General features: G+C 54.9%; 1 protein-coding gene across 3 annotated transcripts; it reads left to right on the top strand.

Annotated features, from left to right (window-relative positions):
- Nucleotides 1-15,079: 15,079 nt before the first annotated feature.
- On the top strand, nucleotides 15,080-23,969 carry LOC311604020 (nutritionally-regulated adipose and cardiac-enriched protein). 3 transcript variants are annotated; one of them, XM_084793465.1, is made up of 5 exons: nucleotides 15,080-15,336; nucleotides 20,039-20,165; nucleotides 21,855-21,984; nucleotides 22,330-22,365; nucleotides 22,774-23,969. In XM_084793465.1, exons 2-5 carry the CDS (start codon nucleotides 20,055-20,057, stop codon nucleotides 22,986-22,988), a joined length of 492 nt encoding a protein of 163 aa, XP_084649591.1. In that variant the 5' UTR covers nucleotides 15,080-15,336; nucleotides 20,039-20,054; the 3' UTR covers nucleotides 22,989-23,969. The 3 variants fall into 3 exon arrangements, with proteins under 3 accessions (XP_084649591.1, XP_084649593.1, XP_084649592.1); XM_084793467.1 differs by lacking the exon at nucleotides 15,080-15,336 and adding an exon at nucleotides 16,129-16,785; XM_084793466.1 differs by lacking the exon at nucleotides 15,080-15,336 and adding an exon at nucleotides 16,131-16,830.
- Nucleotides 23,970-24,597: the final 628 nt, after the last annotated feature.

Genomic DNA, 24,597 nt, shown 5'->3' with positions numbered 1-24,597 from the left:
CTGCTGCTCCTAAAACTGAAGAAGCACCCGTCTGACGCCTGGGAAGAAAGACCCAGTCTAAAAAGACGGACTTAGGTGTAACCCAGGCTACCAGCTCTCTCTGACACTGGAAACCACAGGACGACAAACAAAACCCTGCAGGCTAGGAGCTCACAGGGCCCCCAAAAGTGTCTCTAGGCCCCTGTTAGGGAGGCCCCTGGACTGCATACCATTCCCTTTAGGTCCCAACAGGTAAGGCCATTTAGATGAGGCAGGAGGGGCACCAGTCCCCCAGAGCAGCAGTCTCTGAGGGAGCACATAGCGCCAAGCCACTCTCAGCCCCACAAGGCTGTAAGCCCCTGTGAGTTGGTAGTGTCTACCAATACAAAAGGCTGCTATGGTCCAGACAACTGTGTGGTTCCCTCCAGACCTGAAAGTCACTTTTGGTGGCCCTGCCTCTGAGCAACATGTTGCCCCTGCAGGGTTCCCCAGAGATATAGGGGCTCCCGACCATAGGAAGGCCTAGAATAGCCCCACCAGCTGTGGGACAGCCTCCCCAAGCCAGCCCAGCTTAGGGATGCCTCCTGACCTTCTCTGGCCAGTCCTCTAACGCCACCTGGTGGCTGTCTCCTCACATGAGCCAGGCAGCACCAAGGGATGCGGGTCTAGCCCGTTGTTAGGCTGGGCCACCGTCCTGACTGGCCTTGCAGACACTGGCCGAGGCCAGCATCTGGGGAAATTGAGGCACCCCAGTCACTGAGGCAGCTTCTGAAGCATTGCCTTCACTCTTGAGGAGCCCTGATTGTCTTGGGAGCTCCATCCCCAGAGGGCAAATGGAAATAAACACACAAATGCCAGGCTTCAGCCGGCCCAGGCAGAGCGTGATGGCTAATCATAGCCTCATTCCTGAAGCTCTTTAAAAACCCTTCCTGAGCCACATTATTGTCTCCAAAGAGCTGTTATTACACTTATAAAAAAAACTTATAAAAATTCTAATCAACATTGCTCTTAAACGGCAACATCTCGCACGCTGCCCGCCTCCTCCTGTGCGGGTCTCGGGAAGTAAGAGGCTTTTATGAGGCACTGCCTTCCTCCCTTCATCCTCATCACTCCTGCTGTCTAGTGAAGAGCGGAAAATGGGTCCTGTGGCTGTTGTTATTGATAAACCGACACTCTGCTGCTCAGGCAGTCAAGACTAGAGGCCCTTGTAAAGTTGGAAGTCTTGATGTCCGCACTTGCTGTGGCCCCAACTCACCTGGCCGGAGCAGCCAGCCCTATATCATCCCTGACTTCCTGTTTCTCCTGGCTAATTCAAAAGAAGGACAGATGTACAGCTTGGAGGCCGGCCGACACCTGAGTGTAGAAGCAGCTCAGGGCCCAGGCAGTGAGGGACCAGGTCTGCCTTCAGACTGTGCTCAGGACATGGAAACTGTGGGAAACGTGCCCAGTGTCCAGCCTGGCCCATCTCAGGTACACATACTACCTGAAGGCAGAGCATCTTGGGAGTCAGTCATGCATCAGATTCCCACTGGGGCCTCAAGTGGCAATGGTTCGGTTGTGGACAGGTTGCCACTGGGGCTGACATTCAGGTAACCTCCAGAGAATTAGCTTCCTACAGTCAGGAGAAGCCTAACCCTGAGGGAATCATGGGAAAGTAAACTGGTGAGACCCCTGAGCATATGACACAGCCCAAAGCAAAACTCAAGCTGGCCAGGGGGAAACACAGACTGCAGGCCCTTTCCCTAATGATAACATTGGGGTTCAGGTCAGTTTCTGGCCACAGGCCTGCCCTGAGCTTGCCTGACCTGCCTGTTGGCAGTATTGGCCTTGACCCAGCACTGCAGGGCCCAGCTGCAGGAGGGACCATGTGCGAGGCAGCTGGAGCTGTACGTGCCCAGAAGCGACCATGGGTAGAGCCAGCCGGCAGTCCCCACTGAGGTGCTGCTCCTCACAGATGCCCTGGCTCCATCCCAGATGCTGAGGACACCCCCAACAGACTGCTTGCCTCCTTGGTGCACCCCAATTGCAGGGTCCAACCCAGGGAGCCACTGGGGACTGAGGGCTGGTCCACACCCCCAAGCAGAAGGGAGTCTGCGATGTTCCAGGAGAGAGGGACAGGGTTGCACTTAATGCAGGACATGTCTCAGGGTGACTGCTGGCTGCCCAGCGTCTTAACCAAACAGTCGCCCAGCTAGTGGCTGTCTGAGGCCTGTGAATATTGTGGGTAGGCCTGTGGGGCCAAGGAGCCATCCCATGCAGCCAGCGTCTATCTCCAGAGAAGCAACAGGAAATTCAGGGTATGTGTGGTTCCTCCTCCCTCCTCCACCCATTGGGAGCATCCCAAACAGGACTGTCTTGCCATGACAGGAGGGCTGCCATCGCCACTGCAGTGTACAGGTGTGAAGGTGCTGGTGTTCAGGGGCTGTGAGGTGAGATCACGGGCTTCACAGTCCCCAAATAAGCTCCTCAGGAGGCCCTCCACGTGGCTGCCGTGAGGGAAAGCCACCCACTCTGAATGCACACAACCTGGACCCCCTGACCACAGAGAAAAATCTTCTAGGCTTGCCTACCTGTCAGACCAGGACTCAAGAGCCAGTGTCCCTTTAAGCGGCAAGCTGGGGCCCAGCTTCCAGAGAGGGACTACTGTACTCTGGAAGTACAGGCAGCTTTTATTTCAGAACAGTAAGAGGACCTTTGAGTGGGGCACCATGGGTGCTCCTGATGTTGGGGGTGGGGACTGTGCCTAAGGAGGCCTGGGACGGGGACTCAGGCCAGGCACTGGAGAACACAGAGCCAGTGGTGGAACAGCAGCCATGTGTTAAGGTGCCGGCCTCCCCCTCCCGGCTGGTTCCCTTCATCCACCCCTGAGAACACATGGGCTCCCACAACAAAGGCGCTTGAGCACGCAGCCCTGCAGCACTTCCCAGACTTCACAGCTGCCTCTTCTGAGCAGAGGGCTGGGGATGCAGATGTTTAAGATTAACAGGAAAGAGGGGATAAAAAGGAAGTGGAAAGGAGAGAATTGGAGGAAAGTGTGTCCTGAAGTCCTTGGGTAGGGTGGGCGGGGCGGAGTGGGTAGGGTGGGCGGAGCAGGGTGCGGTTGGGGTCAGTCGTGGGTAAGACCCATGCCCAGGGTATGTGGGTATGCCCACAGCAGGCTGTAGAGCAGGGAAGAACAGGAAGGTAGGGGCAAGGCAGACACTCAGGTTACCTTCCCTGACTCCAATTCTCTCCCCGCAAGGGACATGGAATCCACATTTTCCTTAAAAGCCACCTCATGATGGTATGTGTGTGGGGGAGCCAAGAAACACTCCCTTTGAGGAGGCAAATAGACAAAGATAGGATGGGAGAAATCCATCAGGCGGCCTTCCCAACCGACACGGAGATTAAAATGCGCGAGGATCCTTCGATATGGGGCTAATAAAGTGAGCCGTCCCTCGCTGCGGAAATGAGCCATAACTCAGTGAAGATGAGCTCAGATAAACCCTGAGCGGGGCCAGAAGACAGTGGCCCACCGCAGCATCCTCCCAGCTGTGGCCAGGCCTGAGGAGGGTTGGGGAACAAGGCACTTTCCACTGGGCCCTTCACACGTCAACCTGCCTGGAGTCAGGGGTGGGGGACTGGGCAAAGAAGCCCTTGAGCAGAACCCACTATAGCCTGAGAACATCATAGATGGAGGCCAGGCCACCCTGGTGTTTCTCAGAGGCCTTTGTCACCTGTGCGCTTGCCTGGTCTATGGAAGGACAGACAGGCCAGGTCAGGACTCATCAGGATTTGCCACCTTGAGGGATGGACAGAATCTGATGACTTGAGGTCATGGTAAGGTTACCCAGATGGTATAGCCACTCAGGCCCTGCCAAGGATCTCCACAAGGCATCTGTGGCCAGGGAGCTCCAGACTTGACCCTGTTGCTCAAAAATGCTATGTGCTCCAAGCTCCATCGGTACCAGTTTCCCTAGGAACATTCTAGAAGCCCAGACTCCAGCCCTCCCAGCACTGCTTTATACTCAGTTTCTCAGCCAGAGTTCCTTGCTCATAGTCAGGGTGTTCCCCTATTGCTCGATATGGATGTGCTAAACCACAGGCCACGTTGTGGCAGCCGTGGCTGTGGCAGCCGTGGCTGTGGCAGCAGTGGCATTGTCCATAGCTCCTAGTACCAGGCTCATGCTGGCAAAGTGGGATATACAACTAACTCAGTGGGAACATGCGCACTGCAAGGAAAAAGTACCAGGCCAGCTTACACCTGGTTGATCTCTTCCGGGAGCAGCTCTGCCTGGCCTCCCTCTATCTGTCAGGGTCCTGTGGAAACATGGGCACAGGCATGCCAGTGGACACTCCGTGCCTCCCTGGCAGGACCTGAGGCCGAATTCATGGGCTTCTCTCCTGCCACCCCACCAGTATGGTCCTGCCTCCCAGCAGGGCAAGCCAGCTCCAGGAGGTGACAGGTGACAGTCTCCCAACACCTAGGCTCTTAGACAGTATTGCAGAAAGAATACAAGCTAAAAGCCCTAAATAACTCCCCAAAAGGGAAATCCAGCCGTTTACCACACAATCAATTCACCTCTAATTTTAATGCTTCGAAAAGGTATTTTTCTTAATGACTCCATTATTTTTTTTCAAACGGAGAGCCATAAACTCCCCTACATACCCGAGGCTGCCTCTTTACCTCCTTGCCTGCATTTATAGCCAACTCCACACAGACAGAGCGCAGCGCCCATGAAGTGGAGATTTTTATAGGATGCTCCCTATTCCAAGAACTGGGGACTTAATTAGTCCCATCAGCTCTCAGCCTGCTGAGACCTAGATACTTGTGTAGGTAACACCCAGGAAGCCTCTCGCCCACACAGGCGGTCTGTGTGGATTCATGGCCACCAAGTCAGAACGCTGAGATCAAGACAGAGAGAGTCTCTGGGCTCCCTACTCCTGCGAGGCAAGTGGGCAAGGGACCCACAAAGCCCAGTGTCCTCACGCTTCACTGTGGCTTGGGCATGAAGTTTTCCCTGTAGATTTATGAAGCAAAGCTCAGAGGTGCGGCTAACAACTGAATCTCTAGCGAGAGTCACTCTGTGACTCACCACTGAGGGACTCTGATTTGGAAGATCCAGACATATCCCCAAGTGGAGCCGGGCTTGAGAAAGAAGGATGCTTTTGCCCACAGAGCTCCGCCCTCCCTGCCCCCACCCCCCCACCCCACCCCCCACCCCACCCCCCACCCCACCCCCCACCCCACCCCCCACCCCACCCCACCCCCCACCCCCCACCCCCCCCCCCCCGCACACACCTTCCTGGCTCCCAGCCGCCAAGACACCAATGGCTGGGCCCCATCATGTCCTCTCCTTCGTGAGGTTCAGAATAAACCCCGTCCCACAGTCAAAACAAACCCTTCCTCCCTAAACCATTTCTGCAGTACTGTGGCTTGGGGACAAACATGGCGTGCTCCCACCACATGTCCCCTGAGACAGCTTCATTCCAGCCATAGCCACGTGTGAATGTGACCCCATGGGGCATGTCAGCCTCTGAGGGAGCACTTCCCTCCACCGGGTAACAGATCCGTGGGCAGTGGGCAGCCTCTGTTCCCGATGGCAAGCATTGCTTCACACAGTAGAGAGCCCTTACAGGGGCAGCACGGAACCAGGGGAGTGGGCTAGTGTTGGGGGATGATCTGACGTATTTTGATGCTAATTATCGCTTGCTGTCTCTGTGACCCACTTTTTGATTAATAAAAAAGCCATCACACTGGGCAGGGCAGAGGAGATAGAGGGGTGTGTGGCTAAGATTCCCCAGGCTTAGAGAGAGAAAGAGGAATCCTGGAAAGAAGAAAGACAGCTACGAGGAGGAAGAAGAGAAAGACCAGGGGAGAGACCTGGAGGGAGAAGAGGAGAAGGCCGCCATGGGGTGGATGGAGGAGAAGCACATGGCCGGCGTGAATAGAGATTTGGCCAAGATGAGGAACATTAGCAAGTATCTGGGATTATGGATGGGAGGTAGCTTAATAGAAGTTATTGGAAGCAGATGGCATGGGATTGAGGCAGGGATCCCATGCCTGCCACACTATGGGAGGTAGTTTAGAGGATTGATATCTACCCTACCACAGGTTAACTAAGGCTATTTTAAAATATAACAAGTGTCAGTGTCTTCATTGATTGCTAGCCAGACCTAGCCAGTAATAATACTAATAATACAGGTAATTTAAGAACAATAGGCTAGTGCTATGGACTAGAAAGGCCAGAGCTATATGGCAGGAGGGAGCTGGGAGCCAGCCTCTCCTGTCCAGGGACACCTCTGCTTAGGGATGCTGGTCCACGGAAATGCTGACCCTCCTCACACCTGTGTGGGGCGAAGAGATCTGAGAGGAGGACTAACACGGGCACTGCACATGAGAGAACGGGCAACGAAAATGGAAGAGAAGAGCATACAGCCAAGCGAAGCCAGAGAGCCGAGGTCAGAGGGTCGTGGTGAGCCAGGCTGGGAACAGTTCTTCCCCGACAGCCCACACATGCATTCTGACCTAGGTATCTCTCCTGAGTGTTTTCTCATACTCAAGTGTCTCTGTCCCTTCCTCCAGCATATCTGTCAGCTAATTATCACAAATCTGACTATGCATGGCCACTGCCCATAGGTCCCTAAAACAACTGCCTAGCAAATTGGGGGCCAGAGCCCATTGCCTGCAGAGCATTAGACAAGGCCCCAGGCACAGCTCTCAGCTCTGCCTGGGTATGCACACACCTGCAGACCTGGTTATGCACACACCTGCATGCCTGGGTATGCACACACCTGCACACCTAGGTATGCACACACCTGCACACCTGGGTATGCACACACCTGTATGCCTGGGTATGCACACACCTGCACGAGGCACAAGGTTCTCTCTCTCCTGAACCTGCTCTTTTATCTCTCCCCAGTTCTGCAAAGGTAAAGAAGGAGAACAGGTTAGCCCAAAGAGACACCTTAGCAGCTGTGAGCTCAGCATAAGGCAGGGAGTGTACACCTTTCTGGCACAAGTTTGCCTGTGGAGCATACAGAAGACCTGCTGCAAAGTCACACCTGTCAGTTGGTCCCTGCAAAGAGAGGGTTCAGTCCTCAGCCTGACTGGCATCTGGAGTCCCTACTTGTCCCCAGACATCAAGAGGACATACAACTATTTCTTAAAGGAGCATGTACCCTCCACCCAGTTAAACTCACTTCGGGGGGCGGTCTTAAAGTAACACCTATGTGACCCTGTAGGTATGTGGATACAATGCCTACAACAATGGCACAAGTGACCCTGCCATAAGGCTGTGACATCTCTACTTGTACTCACCTTATGAGTGAGTGGAGTCAAGGGCTATGTACAACTCAGGGGATGTGGGACCCAAAGCAGACCACTATGAGGCATCCATGACATCCCAGGTTTGCCGCTCTCCATGTAAGGCCACATCCCCTGTCACAGTTCTCTGAATGCCTGTGCCTGTGCCTTGGTAACTCTCTCCTGGCTGGGCATCATGATGGTACTGTGTGTGTGTTTGTGTGTGTGTGTGTGTGTGTGTGTGTGTGTGTGTGTGTGTGAGAGAGAGAGAGAGAGAGAGGGGGGGGGGGAGGGGCGGGAATTCTGTGTTCTGTAGCACGCAAAAAAAAAAAGCTACTTTTGTGTGAGACAGAAGCATAGGCTAGGTCCCCGCCCCCAGTCCTAGGCTCAAAGCCCTGCACACCTTCTGCCCAGGACCAAATTCTCTCTGCCACTTCTGTGTCTGAACTTGCCTGTCCCCTGACAAGCCTCCACAGCCTGTAGACAGTGTTGCTGTTATTCCCCAGAGGTCCTCAGAAGGGTCTTGCATGGGCCACTTTTTAAAGTTCCTTTCCTGCGGAAGCTGCCTGGCTGCTTTTGCCCTGCAGACAGGTGTGCACACAGAAGACTGAGGAAGCCAGGATGCATTACTGAGATGAAAAGTCCTGGGAAAGCCGATCAATGTTGTTAGCTTAGAAATTGGACCTGACCAGAAAAAGCCAGCTCTGTCCTCAACAACTCAGAAAGCACTGAACAGGGAGAAATGTGGCCACTGTGTAGTAGACATCTTCCTTCTCTCCACGTCCCAGGACCTCCACCAGCCTGGCTCACCTCCCCCTCAGCCAGCCTATACTCTCCAGGAGGCACAGACTGCCTGTGCTCTGTGCCCACGCTGAGATCTTGCAGCCTCCCCTGTAGACCCTGCTCCTCCCAGTCCCCTGCCTACCACCAGCATCCAGTATTCTGTGCCACTCCCCTGCAAAGCTGTCTCTCCAAGTGGACAGAGCTCACCCCTGCCTCTGATAGGGCCCCCTCAGCTATGCTCTGAGGGGGACACCAGTCACTTCAGGCTTTCCTGAATTTCTAGCCAGCAGACTGGGACTTTGTCACCACCTCTATCCACTCAGCACATTAGTGGTAGCCTAAGCTACCTGGTCACAGGACTGAGCAATGGCCTTTGCCTATAGGGAGTCCAGTGTCCCAATACGTCTTAGTCTGTGATAGGCAGACCCAGGGGACCAGGGCCTTCCATCTCCAGTGGGGAAGCAGAGCACTGTTCCAGGTCCTAAAGTCTCCACACCTCTGTCTATCAGAGGTCCCATGCAGCTCTGACACCACTAACACTGGCCAGGTCAAGCTCTGACACCACCAACACTGGCCAGGTCGAGCTCGATGACATCACCAACACTGGCCAGGTCATGCTCAATGGTATGAATGTAGCTGACCTGTATGAGTCTATGCAGACCATTAGTGGTCTCAGAGACTAACCGATGACAGAGTAATGAGAATGGAGGTGTGGACGGCAGGCAAGTCATGTTCACTGTCATTGTCCACAAAAGAGAAGCAACAGATGTGGCTGAAGTGAAATGTGTAGTGCAGCCTTTGTGTCTGGCTTTGGGTGACAGGCCTCATCGAGGCCTTCGCTATGTTTACGTTAATTACTAGAGGCTGAGAAATTGTTTTGAGACTGTTCGAACATTGAAGAAATGTCTCTTTAGAGAATCTGCACTCGGTGCTACCTGAGAGCTTGCAGCTGCACAGGCTTTGGTCCTGAGATACTCCTGGCAAACCTGGAGTTCTTACTTTTGATTGCAGCTAGCCATGGCCAAAGAGCACTGAGGTTCGTATGGGGCGTCTGCTCTCACGGGCAGCAGGGGCAAGATAACTTTGGTCGATGGAACCTTTCCCAGCCCCAATCAACCTTGTATAATGTTTGAATAAAATAACCGGAGGGAGATAGCTGGGTGTCAGTCTTTCACAAAGAGGCCGAACCCCTCTGCTCCCTCAGGAAATGAAGGCTTAGCATCTTAGCGAGCTTCTCTCTCTACTGCGGCACCTGTGACCAACATCTACCAATGTGTGGCTCTTCTGCTGACGGGTCCTGAGAAGAGCACACGGCCCACGGGAGAAGATACAGAGACCTCGTTTCACGGGGCACCACACCTACCAGAGCAGGATAGTGGAGGCTGGCACTAGGCTGGTCAGGCCACTCCCTCCACCACCTGCCTCTAGGCTAGATAGCTACCCCTCATCATCAGCCGTTTGGACTAGGACAGGTGATCCATCATCACCCGCCTCTGAGCTAAGCCAGGTAATCCATTGTGATCTGCCATTGGTCCAGCCTGGGTGCTCCATCACCATCTGTCACTGGGCTGGATGATCTACCACCTGCCAGGTCCCATCTGGTTCATCAGATCCCACATGGCCAAGCTGAGTAGGGATATGGTAAGGCCACAGCCTGCATCCTTCAAGTCTTTGAAGTGATCCTAGTTTGTATCTGCCCTTTATCGGCTATGGCCTTACTTTTTTGGCCATAGGTGGAACAGGCCATCTCTCTGGTTTCTGCGAGGCACAATGGCCCCATTTCCTGGGCCAGGGAACTGATGTGCGGGCTAGCCCAGCCCTACATGTAAACAGCCCCAGTTACTCACCAGGAGCCAGGGGCTGACTCCAGAAATGTTTTAAGATCCTGTCTCCACAATAACAGGTGTCCACTGGGCTCATTTACACTCTCAGCCAGTGGTCCTCTACCTGTGGGTCGCGACCTCTTTGGGAGGCCGAGCAACCCTTTTATAGGGGGGGGGTTGCATATCAGATATCCTGCATATCACATACTTACATTATAATTCATAGCTGCAGCAACATTACAGTTATGCTGTAGCAACGAAATAAGTTTGTGCTTGGGGGTCACCACAACATGAAGAACTGAAATAAAGGGTCACGGCTTTAGGAATGTGGAGAACCACTGCTGTGAGTCCCCACTCTATGGTGTTGTTGTTGATGGCTGACGTCAAGAGCTCTTAAAACATCTGGGCACTCCTCCCTCTTTGCGTAAAGCATCTGCAGAGTCTCTCATATAGCCTTGCCTCATGGGGCCTGACTGTTCAGTGAGGCCACCCCTGTGGATGGTCAGGAGAACTTGTACCCCTCACCTGGGCCCACCCCCAAATAAAAGGAATCACACATAGAAAGCATGTCTGAGGGACCAGAGACCCGGTTGTAAGCTTTTGGCTGCTGTCGTGTTGGTACCGATATAAACTAGTCCTGGTGTCCGTCTGCCCTTCCCACCTGGATTTCAGCACGTAGCACACACAGCAAAGCAAGGGCTCCTACAGGGGAAGGCTCAGCCGAGCTCAGCTGGGCATTGACTGCCTCGTGGCACAGTAAAGTAGAGGTGGTGTGGGGCCCTGCCCCTGGCTCTAGGATATCCCGTGCCATGTCTAGCAGCTGCATGGTACTGATGTAGCTCTGTCAGCTGCCACCACTCTGACTTGTACACGACACTACCTCCTCAGAGCTCTAGTCTTTGTCGTCCACTGAGGTCATGGCAGGAGCTCAGTGTGGCTCTGAGGAGACATGCGAAGGACCTGCTTGTACCCCAGCCCTCAAAGCGCTTCTGTGATTGACCCGGCTCACCTGTGTCCATGCACCTGCTCGTGTTCCCGTGCAAGAGTTGGAGCATGTGTGCAACATGAGGAGATTCTGTCCTGGGACAGGCACAGACATGTTGCTGCCGTGGGTCCTAGTGGTCCCGAGACCAAGGATGGGAAGCCAGTGAAGACCACACAGCAATCTGTCGAGCTTGGCAACAGCCATTACAGCCAGGCCACCCTGAGAGAGCCCCATCCTGAACCTCACACCCTCTGATGGCTGGAGGTGGCCGACTAAGCCTCCTGCCCCTCCAACATCCCCGAACCTACTCCAGCCTGCCCCCAAGCCCCTGCCGGAGAAACAGCTGTCGCAGCGGCTTTAGGCAGCCCCTGTCTCCGTTATGGCTTATGTACAGCCCCCCAGGCGGCAGGCTTGTGGGGAGGGACTGACTTTATAAATAAAATTTATCATTGTAATTACGGTTCCTGGAGAGAGCTGAGGACTTTTACAGCCTCTTGGAGGTCATGAATAATTTAGGAGAATGGAACCAGAGCGCTTTTGTTAGTGTACAATAGGACCCAGAGGTTCCCATTATTTGGCTGCGGGTGGCACTGTGGCTGGCCGTTCTGAGGGTCCCACCGAAGGGGACCAGCCTCTGACACCCAGGGGCCTACCCTGTTGGGGGCCAAGGACACTACCCAGCATGTTCATCTTACTGAGGGTTCAAGCTCAATGACAGGTGGCCAGGTTTAAGGGTCAGAGGCTCCACTCCAGGCAGAGACTAACAAGTGTCAATCCCATATCTAGGCTGTGACTCAGGCAAGGCCTTTAACTGCACTGCAAGGCAGAGAAGCGTCCCTCCCCGTGCCATGTTTAAGAGTGAGCCCCAAATGATACCCGAATGCCACATGGCACACGCCTTCCCTCCTGCTGCTTGCTCTCCCTGGGGTACCTAATCTCAAAGGCCTGTGCGGCCCTTGAGAACTGAAAAAGGCAAGAAGTGCCCTTGCTTACCTGAAGTAATGGACGACTCAGTACCTCACTGTTGGAAGTTCTTCCCTCAGACAGTTTCTACAGTTAAAATTCCCCAGTCTGCCCCACAAGTCCCTCACACCCAGAACCATGGACCCAGCCTGTGCTCCTACGCTACCGTATTCACTGGAGTCGTGTATCAGCGCCAGCATTCCATACCCTGCTCTCACTCCGCCTGTCATCTCTCTTTCCTCCTCTCTCCCTTGTGGCCCCTGCCCTCAGGCCACACACCTACCATCTACCCTGGCCAAGCCCACCCGTTAGCCACTCAGTCCTGTCCAGTGGTGACTTTGGACAGATGACTCCCCCTTTTCCGTCAGGCCTTGGAGCCCGAGCACACCACGTGCAGGAGCCAACACTATGCCTGGTTTCTTCTCCTCATGCTAGAGCACCCAGGACCCCATGAGACCCCCATGTGCCTCTGAGCACCCAGTTTTCCTCAATGCAACAGAACAGGCAGATGCAGCCTCAGACCTAAGGGGGTGTTCAAACCCAAGGTGTCAGCAGGCCATGGTAGCTTAGGGCCTTCCAGCAATGGGGAGACCTTCCTGCACCTTTGGCTTCTGGTGGCCACTGACACTCGTGGCCTGTGGCTCTGTCACCAGTCTGTGCCCTGTGATCACACCATCTCCTCTTCTGCATCTGACCTCTGACCCCTGACTCTTAGGGTTTGTGTGATGGCCTTCAGTGTCCACAGGACAGACAGCCCAGTGCCAGTGTCCCTTCCTATCTCAAGGTCCCTTCCTTATCTCAGCTTACTTGCAAAAACCATCCCAGATGAGCTTTGTTCACAGACTCAAGAAACCTCAAGTAGATGGATCTCTTTGGGTACCATTTTTTTCTGCCTGCCACAGAGGATGACCTGAAACTCACCTCCATTTGTATATCATGAGAACCCAGGACACATACAGCGACTCCCAGTCCTTGGAGCTCTCCATTCGTCTCTACCCAGCTCTCATCTTCTAATCCCTGTGGCACCCCAAACTCACCCATCTGTCACCTGTGGAAAGCAGGCTAATGCTTCAAAGCCTCCCCAGAGCCCGGGACATGATCAGCGCAGCACACAGTACATTAGTGAGTTGCTGCCGCGTGCCGTGTACACCGGTTTGGCAGGGACTCTGGGATTCAGTAGGCAGGCTCTCGTCACTTGCAAAGGCCCCCTGTTCTGGTCAGCCTGGGTCTGGCTCTGAAATGAATGAGGTAGCAAACAGCTAGAACATTTCCAACAGAGGCCGCCATTGTTTGTTGCAGAGTATAGAACACAGTGGGAAAGAGAAGCCAGGGTGTATCCATGGAGACAAGTGTCGATCAGGGAGTCCAGTTAGCTGCCTCAGTTTCCCAGTCAACTTAGCTGGAATGTGGCAAACCCCAATTTAATGAGTTTTGCCTCCATTCACTCTCAATCACTTTTTTTTTTGTTTTTTTTTTTTTGGTACAGTCCTGATTCGACAAAGCTTTGCTGTCATTGGCTGTGGTAGGAAACACCCTGTCGTGCCAGCTCACACACCTGGCCAATAAGTGTCTGAGCCAGAAGCCTTGCAGCCACCACCACCCTGTCTCATCCTCAGCCAGTCCCTTGGGCCATCTGCCACCCTTCAGCAGGAGGCCCCATGCCTTCTCCTGATGCCCTCACCCCTGTTTCCTTATGGGAACAAGCCAGCCCGTGACTCCCCTGTGCTCTGGCCTCTCCCTGCCCAAGCCCTTCTCTGTACCCAGTGAGGGATCCGTCAAACCTCATTGGTTAAATCCCTTCTCATATGCCCATGGTTGCAGCTTAAAGGCCACTCCTGATCCTCTGCATCTCTGTCTTGTTTCCTGCAGCTCATTCCTATCCACAGACCCTACACACACGCACACACGCACGCACGCACGCACACCTCACCTCACCTCCGAGTCTTTCAGAAGACCTAGGGCTGATGATTGACACTACAGAGAGCATTGCCACTATAATCAGACAGATCTGGCATATCGGTGGCCCTGGGGTCCAGGGGTTCAGGGTCATAACCCTTCACCCCAGCAGTCTAGGCACAAGAGTGGGCCAGCGAGCACCTCTGAATGAAGCCCCCAAGGCCATGGACCTAGTAGAAGCCTGACTTCACTGATGTTGTCCCAGGGCTGAGCCTCACAGTGCCAGCAGTGGCTACCAGGCTCCAGCCATACCCACTAGACCGAGGCTGCTGAAAATTTCCTACAGTGGAGATCCTTCTGCTGCCCCAGGCCCATAGGCTAACTAACGCCTGCCTGTCCCCAGCCAGCCTGAGTCCCACCATACCATCACTACCCACTGCCCACCCTGGCAACCAGTGTGTGCCAGTCCCTGGCCTGTCTTTCCACTCGTCCTGCCTTTCTGGAACGGACCTCTGCATTCCCGCCTGACAAGGCCAGAGAAAGCCTTGGCAGCTCGGCCGGTACAGCACAGCAGTAGGGAGGACTGGAAAACAGGCAAGGTCTGATAACACAAAGGTCACTGTGATGTTCTTGGTTTTTTCTGTGCCTCCAGAGAAGCTGCAACCAGGGATCCCCCACAACAGGGGATCCCCCCCGCCCAGCCTCTGCCCCGTGGGTCACCTCCTCCTGGAGACATTCAATACCCTCCCAGGAAGGAAAGCAGCACCGGGTCTTCTCCAGTGTTCACTACCCGTGGCCATAGGGAATCTCTCTCCTGCGTGAGGCCAGGGACTTACTGATCTACGTCACTCTGTAGTACAGAGTTCAGAGCAGGAACAAACACAGTCTGGTGCATGATTCTGGTCATTCCTGCCTTCAGAAGAGAGGCCAGAACCCTTCGTCTCAGGGCTCTATTAGGGCTCAACCAACATGCCTACCTCTGTAACTTGGGCCCTGTACTCCCAGGGCCAGGATGTCCTGTAAAGCAGGGGACCTGGAGCAGACTAGGTCCCATCTGCAGCTCAAAGATCTACTATAAAGTCTAATCAGGACCTGGATTCTCCAGTCACCCCACATCTCACAGGCCCTGTATCACCCTCCCATATGCACTGTACCCTTAATTCCACACTATAGCTTTTTCAAGAGGTTCACAGCTCTGGAACTGGCCTGGTATGAACAAATTGGCCCAAGATGGGCAGGGATAGCGGTGCTGACCCCTGGCCTTTATACAGGCCTGGCCAGCTGTCCACTGGGCCCTGGGATCAGGAGCCAGTGGCCTGCCTTCAACGTTGTTGCAATTTCTGTCAAAGGGGAAGGCAGTCTTAGCTCATCCCTTGCTATCTGGGTAGCTCTGTGGTTCAGCACAGATCAGCAATAACTGTACCCCACATATGGGCAGGCAGCCCCGTCAGAAGGAATTCTGTCGAGACCAGTGTGGCCTACAGGTGCTGGCCAGGGCCTCCCTCTCAAGGAGACAGTGAATGCTGCTGACCGAAATCCACCAGGTCTGTCCTGGACTGCGCCCCACAGACATCCTGCAGAGCACAGTACCTTCATCCCTCGTGGACCCAGGAGGCTGCCAGGTGAGTAATCAGCTCTGGGGACCAGGTCTATGAGACCTTCTTGGGATCAAGGTTTCCAGTGACAGGTGCTGGCAGGAAGCCAACTGTGGTGAGCAGCAGGATGAAGGAAGTGTGGGCAGAGATCACACAAGTCACCATGGGCACTCTCCGGGGTGGCCTCCATCCCCTTTCACAGGCTCTGAGGGGCCTCCTGCAGTGGAAGAGCAGCAGATAAACCACAACAGCTGGTAAGCCCAGGACGCCATGTGTCCTTATGTATGTATATAGAGAGCAGAAGAGAGGCTCAATCTCAGCCCAGGTACCTGAGGCTCCAAGGCTCTGTCTGGGTGGCTACACCTGGCCCTAGGGCTGCAAAAGCCCCAAGCCCATACCCTGCCAGGCCATCTTTGGGAGGAACATGGAGGTGACCATGTCAAACCTGGAGGCTGGATGGCTCGCCCCTGGCCACAGAGTAACTGCTGTGTCAGACAGAACACACGGCCAGGGTCTGCTCCCAGGGCAGCACAGGGCTGAGTCAGCATGCCACAGTCAGCCTTCCCTGAGAGAGCATGTGTCGGTGGGCTGACGACCCCAGCTGCTGGCTAGAGCAGACCTCTGACCTGCCTCGCAGGTCACACACACACACACACACACACACACACACACACACACACACACACACACACCAACTCACTTCAGTTTAGGTCCTGCTAAGGGGAGGGTCCACACTGTCCAGCTAAGGTCACTGTCCTGTTTCATTTCAAGGCTCCTCCTAACCTCATCTGCACACCGCTGCAATCTGTGCTTCTGTCACTACAAGAGCAGAATGCAGCTGAGCTGGGCAGACCCCACGTCACCGAGCAAGGCCTGGAAGGGGGAGCGGGGCATGAGCCCAGCGCCTGCTCCTACACCTTGGTCCTTGGCCAGGGGTGTGTGAGCAAAGTCAACAGAGACCAGCCTAGCCGGGAGCCTTCCTGAGAACGCTCCCTCTCACTTAAGTCAGGAATGTTTGCTATCTGGGGAGCTTCCAGACTATTCCTGGCAGGAGGACCAGATTAGGAACACCAGCCTTCCCAGGGACCCCACTGCCTGCCTGGCCTGAACTCTGCCTCCCGCCCTGCAAAAGGGAGGTGAGAGAGAAGGAGTGTCCACAGCTTCCTGCTTCCTTTCCAGCTGGGAAGAGGAAGAGCAGATAGCAGCCTCTCGCCTTGTCCCAGGCCCTCTGTGGCCAGGCTGCTGAGGCTCCTAGGATGAAACTTCATCCTGTGGGAGGCCACTAGGCCCTGAGTACAACAGCCCCCCCTATAGATCCAGCTAACTTGAGGTCAACAGGCTGCCTGTCTTCAAGGCTGCTGAGGCCACTGCCCCCATGTCGCGGTAATGGAAACTTCTCAGCTGCTCTGGGAGCAACAGCTCGGGTTCCTGCCCTGTGTGGGGCTCTGATCGGCAGCAGATCGCAGGACAAGGCAGGTGGGCAAGCACACGAAGGACAAGCACAGTGCCACAGGAGCCCAGGTGGGGCAGGTCTTGGTGGGGGAGAGTGAGAGTGTATGTGTGTGTGAGAGAAAGAGAGAGTATTTGTGTGCACGGACCCATGTGTCTGCGTGTGCTTGTGCGTGTAAGGAAAGCCGCATAGAAGCTCTGGCTTCCAGGGCCCTGGGCCACCGCCAGTCCCTCCAGGGTGTCTCCAGAGGAGGTGGTTTTGCAGCAAGACAGTCAGGAAATCCAGCAGAGCTCAGGTGTGAGAATACTCTGCCCCTCCAGGTCCCCAGCATAGAAAAAGTGTGAGGGGTGGGCAGCGGGCAGCCATGGCTGCCAAGCACAGTGCCAGCCACTGGCCAGAGGTAAGGAAGGAAGGACCTCCCCTGTGTGAGGTTGGCCGGGCTGGTAGGTAGTGTTGAAGTCACTCTTGTGCCAGCTGTTTCATTTGGCACACTGCCCACTCCAGAGACTCCCCAGAACATATCATAGACCATGGAGGTACATGAAGGAGAAAACGGGAGGCAAATGTGTATAGATAGCCAGGCTGGCAAGCGGTATGTGGCATGGGGGGGGGGGGTGGCGGTTCTGCTGACTCCCAGAAACTTCAAAATAGGTGAGGGGGGAAGATCCTTTGACCAGACCCTGGCAGACAGCCGAGACTCTAGACTCTTGGGAATCTTCAGGCTGGGGCTTTGGTGAGATTTGGCTGACCTCAGGGCGGAACTCTTCTCCCTGGGAATGTCTGCACTCCAACTGTCTTCACACACCATGCTCACCTGCCTGGACTTGAGGGTGCAATGTCTGAGCTTGGCTCTGAGACCTGGCTGGTGGCATTCTTGACCTGGGTCCAGATTCCTCTCTGCTAGGAGCACAGTGCCCCTTGCTTGCCCCTGGACTAGAGGAACTTAGCATTGACCAGAAGAGGGGCAGCTGCTGGGTTGTTTCCCTGAGTGAAGGACAGAGCCCTAGATGCCAGCCCCTCCCCAGCCCCAGGCCCCAGGCTCCTGGAACTATTTTCCGCCCTTTATCACCCATCTGTCACGAGCCAGCCTCTGAGCAAACGCACTCGGGTTACGGCCTGTCTCTGCTGGTGCCAAGGCCTCTGCTCTGGGGCCAGTGGGAAGGGATACCAGCAGGCATGCGTGTGTGTGTGTGTGTGTGTGTGTGTGTGTGTGTGTGTGTGTGTGTGTGCATGCATGCATCCACTATGTGAGCCAGAGATGCTCCCCTCTGGACACTTGATGGGAGTGTGAAAGCCAGAGAGCATTCTCTACTGGATTGAGGCCACAGAGATAAGGATTCAAGACACACCCACCCACCCACACATTCACACACACCACACATTCACATACACACACCACACATACACCAACACACACATACCACACACACACACACACACACACACACATACCACATACATAACACATACACCACATACATAACACTCACAAACACACTCATATACAGCACACATATACCAACACATACATAACACACACATTCACATACACCACACACTCACCAACACATACACCATACACACTCACACACACACCATATGTCATAAAACCCCATGTATGCACACTCACACAGACTGCACATCCACAAATATATGTGCTGTTATGTGTGTACAAATACACACACAGGTCTGGAGAGATGCCTCAGCAGTTGGAAGCACTTGCTGCTCCTGCAGAAGGCAGGGATTCAGTTCTCAGCACCCATGTGGTAGCTTACCACCATCCACAGGGTCTGGCATCCCCGCCTGATCTCAGTGAGCCACTTGCATGCACATGGTACATGTGTTTACACACAGGCAAAACATTCATACACAGAAAACAAAATAAGTTAAGTAAATATTAAAAAGAAATCACTCACACATACTGCCTCACAATCCCCAACAGATCCCCCCCCACAAAGGGCCACAAAGTGGGTGCTAGCAGTAAGGTATGAGTATGGGACTTCCTGAGAGTGGACCTGGAGCATAAGCCCCTTTCCTCCCTCCCCTCCCCCTTCTCTCTGAGCCTCATGGCCTGCCCCTTCTCCACCCTGAGGATGTGACAGGAGAACTCGCTCCCTTCTCAAGTAATTGAGCCATGCAAATGCATCCAGGCAAAGACCATTAACAGGGCAGCCACCTGCCATATTCACGTCCACCGAGCATAAAGCCTGGCTGGTCCATTATTTCCTGTGGGAGACTGTATAGAGAGGCCTCTGGCTCAACCTTCAAGGCAGCTATTCCTGGGGTGACCCTCACTCTTGTGTCCTCTCAGTCTTCAAGGGCAAGGCCCGTGGAGAGTCTATGGGAGCCAGAGCCATGACTCTTGAAGCAAGTATTTGCCCCACTTCAAGGGGTAGTGATGCCCACTCCAGGCCAGCGACCTGGGGGAATCTAGGGTCTGCACCCAGAACAGGACTGGAGGACTCAGAAGGCATGGCTGAAGCTGGGAGAAATAATCACAGCAGTGGGGTGTTGTAGGGAGCCGGGGAGTGACAAGGGTCATTTCTCCACAGGCAAAGAAGGCGACAGCACCACACCAAATGTGGGATGTAACGGGGGAGAGAGAGATGCAGACCATGCAGACCGAGAGATGCAGAGAAAGGGAGAGATACAGATGGGGACATTGGCGGAGAGACAGAGGCCGAGAGTTATGTACATATGCAGAGACAATCAGAGATGATAGGACCAGAGATAGAGAGGGAAGGACAAAGGACAGAGAGAGACAAGCAGGCTGGCTGTATCGCGCCCCACACCACCCAACACAAAGGCCAACTGAAGAGGCAGCACACCTTCCAGAACAGCCTGACGATGACAAGCCCCTGCTGTCACCTGCTCCCTGTGTCCCATCTTCAATGAGGACTTATCGCATTAACAGAAGTGTTTACCACCTCCATACCAGTGATCTCAGGACTATAAACTCCCGCAGCCCATGACAATGGGTGGGTGGGTGGCTGTAAATCTCAGGGCATCAGCCCAAAGGAATATTACGCAGCCGTCAAAGGCGATAATTATGAAGACTATGCCCAAGAAGGAAATTGCTGACGGCAAGACTTTGGAGCTGGTAGGGCACAGGATTTATCTGCGCTGTGAGCCCTACAAGGAAAGCTGGTGTCTACAGGTCTGTGAGAAAGATGAGGGCTAGGGAAGCCAGGCTGCTTTCCAGGGAAGAATTTCCTCATCCTTTTATCTTTATCTCTGTATGGATGGCTTGTGCAATAAATAACGCCTTTCTTATCATAGGACGATGTTTCAGTAAATGAGGTCTGCAGCTCGAGTCTCTCGCCGTGATTCCCACCCACAGACACGCCATCCAACCAGAGAGAATGAGGGGGCCGCGTGGGGCTCACAGCCTCCCAGGACTGAGAAGGTAAGGACACACAGCCTGAAACGCTAGCTCTGGAGACACGGGCTGCTCCTGGGAATAGGCAGAGAGGCAGGGGCCAGAAGGCAGACAGAATTCCTGCCCTTGCTCTCAAGATACCCTCTGCCTCTGGGACTCTGGAAGGGATAAGGCTGGGAGTTTGGTAGGAGACAAGGAAATGGTCCCGTTTTTTGGAGGGTTTTGTTTTTTGTTTTTTGTTTTTTGTTTTTTGTTTTGCCAGAGCACCAAGCGTGGCATAGCACAGGCAAAGGCACAAAAAGGATCACACAGGTCTAGGGGGACGCTCTGTTCTGCACCAAGCCAGAGGCTATGGCATGGGACCACCATGCGAGGACAGAGGAGGTCTGACAATCAGACTGAAGAAGCTGGAGGACAGGGAAGGATGCTAGAAGGAAACAGGAAAGGAGAGTCATAGGTGGCTACAGAGCTGGTTAACTTAGGCGGAGAGGGTGAGGACACACCTGGCAGAGGCTGGTAACGGCTCGGTCCAGGGGTAAGCAAGAAGACAGGGGAAGGGAGTCACTCAAGAGGCGAGGGAGGGGTTTCAAGTAGGAGAGAGCCCAGACCTGCGAAGCCAGAGGCTCTGTTGACCCCCAAGCTTGCTGACAGGCCAAGGAAGAGGCAGTGATACTCCAGGCTCACTTTAGCACAGGCAGCTGTGGGTGGAGCAGGGCAGGCCCCCAGGGCTTTTCATCAAGCTGTACACTGTCCAGTTCCCTGCCAGGAGCAACTTAGAAATGGCCCCTGGCTCCCCTGTACTGTGTCCCACAAACAGCCTGCTGTCCCACGCCGTTGTGAATGAAGACCCTGCAGTTTACGGGAGCAGCGCTGAGGGTAGGCCCTGGACATGCAGCCTGTGAGTGGTGCCTTCCCCCTCCTGCCAGACAGCCTGAAGTCTACCTAGGTGAAGAGAAGGACAGATTCACGTAGGACAGACCCTAGCCTGCTGGCTGGCCACAGCTGTCGATCAGCTCTGGACCCCACTGGAGGGAGCTTACAGACTGTGGCCCCTAAACCAAGGACCCTCCCCTGTGTTCCAGGCCCTCCCTCGCAATCTCTACTGGGATCTGAACAACAGCCTGGCATCTGGGCCGATGCATAGGAGTTGCAGGGAGCAGAGGGGTGCACTTCCTGTCAGAGAAGAGGGCCCAATAATCTCTGAGGCCACGAGGCCAGGTCTGAGTTGCGTGGCAACCCCAAGGGACTGTGTCAGAAGCCCAGTGTGTCTCAAGCCAAGCACATGGCAGGGCAGGTGTTTGGGCTCTGTACCCAGGCACTTACCACTCACGTTCCCTGGCCACTGGGCTCTCAATGCCTGAGCCTGTGGCCTCTGGATAGTATTTCCAGGAGGTCAGTGTGGTTGTGTACAGGCTGTCTGCAGTTGGTGTGCATCTTCCCTCAGAAGCCCTGGGGTTGGCAGGGAGACAGGGATGGAGCAGGGCCTTCCAGCTGCTAAGCTCGCTCACTCCCAACTGTCCAGGCGCCATTGCATGGTAGAGCACTGTAGAAACGGGTGAAGGCTGATGGCTGGTCCCAATGTCTCTGTGCCCCGCTCCGGTCCTCCATAGTAGGTCCTCTGCACTAAGCCCAGAGGAGTCAGCGGGCACCATGGCCCATGATGCCAGTCCCAAGCAGGAAGGGCTTACAGTCTTATGTTCTCCATCCCCACCCTAGGATGGTGACAGGAAATGCCCCCCATCTATCCTGAGACCCAGACGGCAAGGATGTGGGTGCCATGGGGCTGAGCCACAGAGAGCTTCAAGGCATGTGCGGTTCCGAGAGCCCCTGGAGGTGGCTGTCCACTGTAAGAGGGGCCGGGGCTCCGATGTGAGGGTCTGGTTGGGGTAGGCGGGAAGGTGCCCTTTCAACTCTGGCATGGTCTGGGACCATCCTGTCCTCATGCTGCCCTCTGAGACAGGGCCCCAGTAAACCTGTACATGGGGTCATGACGATGGGCCACGGTCAACGAGACAGCAGCCAACATGGGCAAATGCGGCTGCAGTCTCTCCCATCACTGCCCTCTAGGGAAAGGCCGGCTTCTGGGAATCTCATCTTCTAGGCTAGGCCAGTGAGACTTGTCCCGGTACCTTTGTATGGCGGAGTGGGAGAGCTTGTTTCCTGACTAAACCATCTGTGGTCTCCTTCCCAGACATTGCCCGCAAGGATCCCACAGCCTCTACCAAGGGTGAGTTCTGAGGAGGAGCTCCTTCTGCCAACAGGTCCTCCACAGGGCAGAGCCAGACACAGCCTCAGCCACCGCCCCCACAGCCCCAATCATTCTAGACCCTGGGTCGGTCTCCATGACTACTCTAGAAGTGCCCCCATCCCCACTGGGCCACTCCCCAGGCCACTCACGTGTGGATGGGCAACAGAAACCTTCCTTAGGCAGGTGAGGCAGGACAAGAGTCTGGGTCCCATGGATTCCATGAGACTCACCCCAGGACCCCACCTGACCATCACTCTGATGGCTAACTACAAGTCAACAGCCAGACAGCTCCAGTCTCCCTCCACCACAGCCCCACCAGCAGAGGGTGCACCTTGCAGGGCCCCCCCCCCGGGGAGCTGCCTGGACTGACCTGTCACTCTCCTACAGTCCCCAGCCGGCCAGCTTCCCATGGTGGTCCTCTGCTCCAGCCAGCATCCTGCAGCGGCTCCCTACTCCTGTGGCTGATTCTGTGCGTTCTGCTTGGAGTGGTCCTGGGCCTGTACTGTGGCCAGGCCAAACACGTCACAGTAGCCCTGGAGGACCTCACCTTGCGCCTGTGGCGTGTGCTCCTTGCATGTTGGCACTGCCTCCTGCAGCTCTGACACATGGCTGAATGGCGATTTTACCTCTGGACAGTGCTAGAGGGTGATGCTATTGGGAGCTCGGGGAGGTTTGGGGGATTGTGCATGGTGGGGGAGCCCAGTCACTAGGGCTAACCCCGGCACTCTGCTAGCCGATGCCTGACAAACCCAGGAGCTTCAAGAGGCTGCTGTAGAGGTTAAAGTGGGAAAAGGGGGCTGCCTCTGGCTTGACGATTGAGGCACCTCCTGCTCCAGTCAGCACAGGCTGGGATCTTATGACTTTAAGATTGTGTAAGAGAAAGAACTCAGCCACCATAGCTGGGGGCCCCTGCCCGGTCCTCCCTCGGAATCTCTGGCCTAGATGTCGCCACACACAGTTCTTTGAGGGTAGGCATCACCTGCATTTGAGGGGAAGTTTGGGAAATGCAAGCCCCAACTTCCTGCTGCTTTGAGGGCAGGGCCAGGCTTTTGTCCCACACATCAGGAGACAGAGTCTCGGGGGCCTCCCTGTAGGTAGCAGGGCCCTATATGCTCTGAGCCCATTTCTGATTTCTCCAACTTGCTGCCAGGATCTGTCGGGGGTCGCTATGGTGTGGGAGCAGAGTCCAGCTCTGAACCTAGCTGCTCTCAGAACAAAAGCATGGCACCACGGTCCTACCTCCAGGGCCACAGACAAGCCCAAAGGCCATCGGGGACTGCCCACAGCTGCAGGACCTATGAGTCTCCTGAACCTGTGTAGACACAGTTCTGTCACTCATGCTGCAAGTTCAAGGGAGGCAAGGATAGATAGCAACACACTTCAGGACCCCCTAGACCTGCCTGGAGGGGGAGCCCTGAGCACAGCAAGGGAGCCCCGCCAGACACCAGCAGGATCCATCAGGGGACCCTGCACCGCCCTGGAACAAGGTTTGGGAGCCAGGGCGAGACTTGTGTTGGTCCTCCTAAAGGCCCCTCTATTTATGTGGGCAGACACATATTCTGTATTAAATTGCCTCCAGCCGCTTCAGCCTCAGAATTATTACACAAATGAGCAACGTGAGACAGGTGCTAAGGAATCTCCCCAGGACCAACCAAGCATGCTCGTCAAAGTACCAGAGCACACCCTTCCACCCACGCACCCCCACGGCCCACAGGTCTCTTGCAGCTGTCATTCATGAGAATTTGGGGGACCCACATCCCCCCCCCCAAGCAAGACATGCTGAGGTGCCATCTGCCCCTCTCTGGCCTTCAAGGAATCTCTACACAGTGGTCTCCAGCTACAAAGTTTGGGGGCAGAGTAGGAGAGCAACAAAGTAGGGGAGAGCCAGTGCAGAGAAACCCTGCCTCCTGGGGTGATCCAAGGAGGACCAGCCTGGAAAGCCACTCACCAGGACTGGCTATCACCATGGTTACTGTTGCCTGCACCAGCGCAGCTGCAACAGGGCCTGTTCCACCCTCTCCCACCCTGGTAAAAGGCAGGCTCATTATTGGCCTGTATTCCAGATACGGAAACAGGCACTAAGAGGAGATGGAACACCTCCAGGCCGCCCTTCCTTCCCCGTTTCCGAGGGTGAATTGGTCACCCATGTTTTACAACCGAGAGCTGGGGCTTCTCACCTCGCAGGCAGCGTTGGCTGCAAAGGCCACAGAA

This window comes from Acomys minous (genome assembly GCF_964271855.1).
Source record: "Acomys minous genome assembly, chromosome: 8".
Classification (NCBI taxonomy): Eukaryota; Metazoa; Chordata; class Mammalia; order Rodentia; family Muridae; genus Acomys; species Acomys minous.
This window is presented reverse-complemented; position numbering and strand designations above follow the sequence as displayed.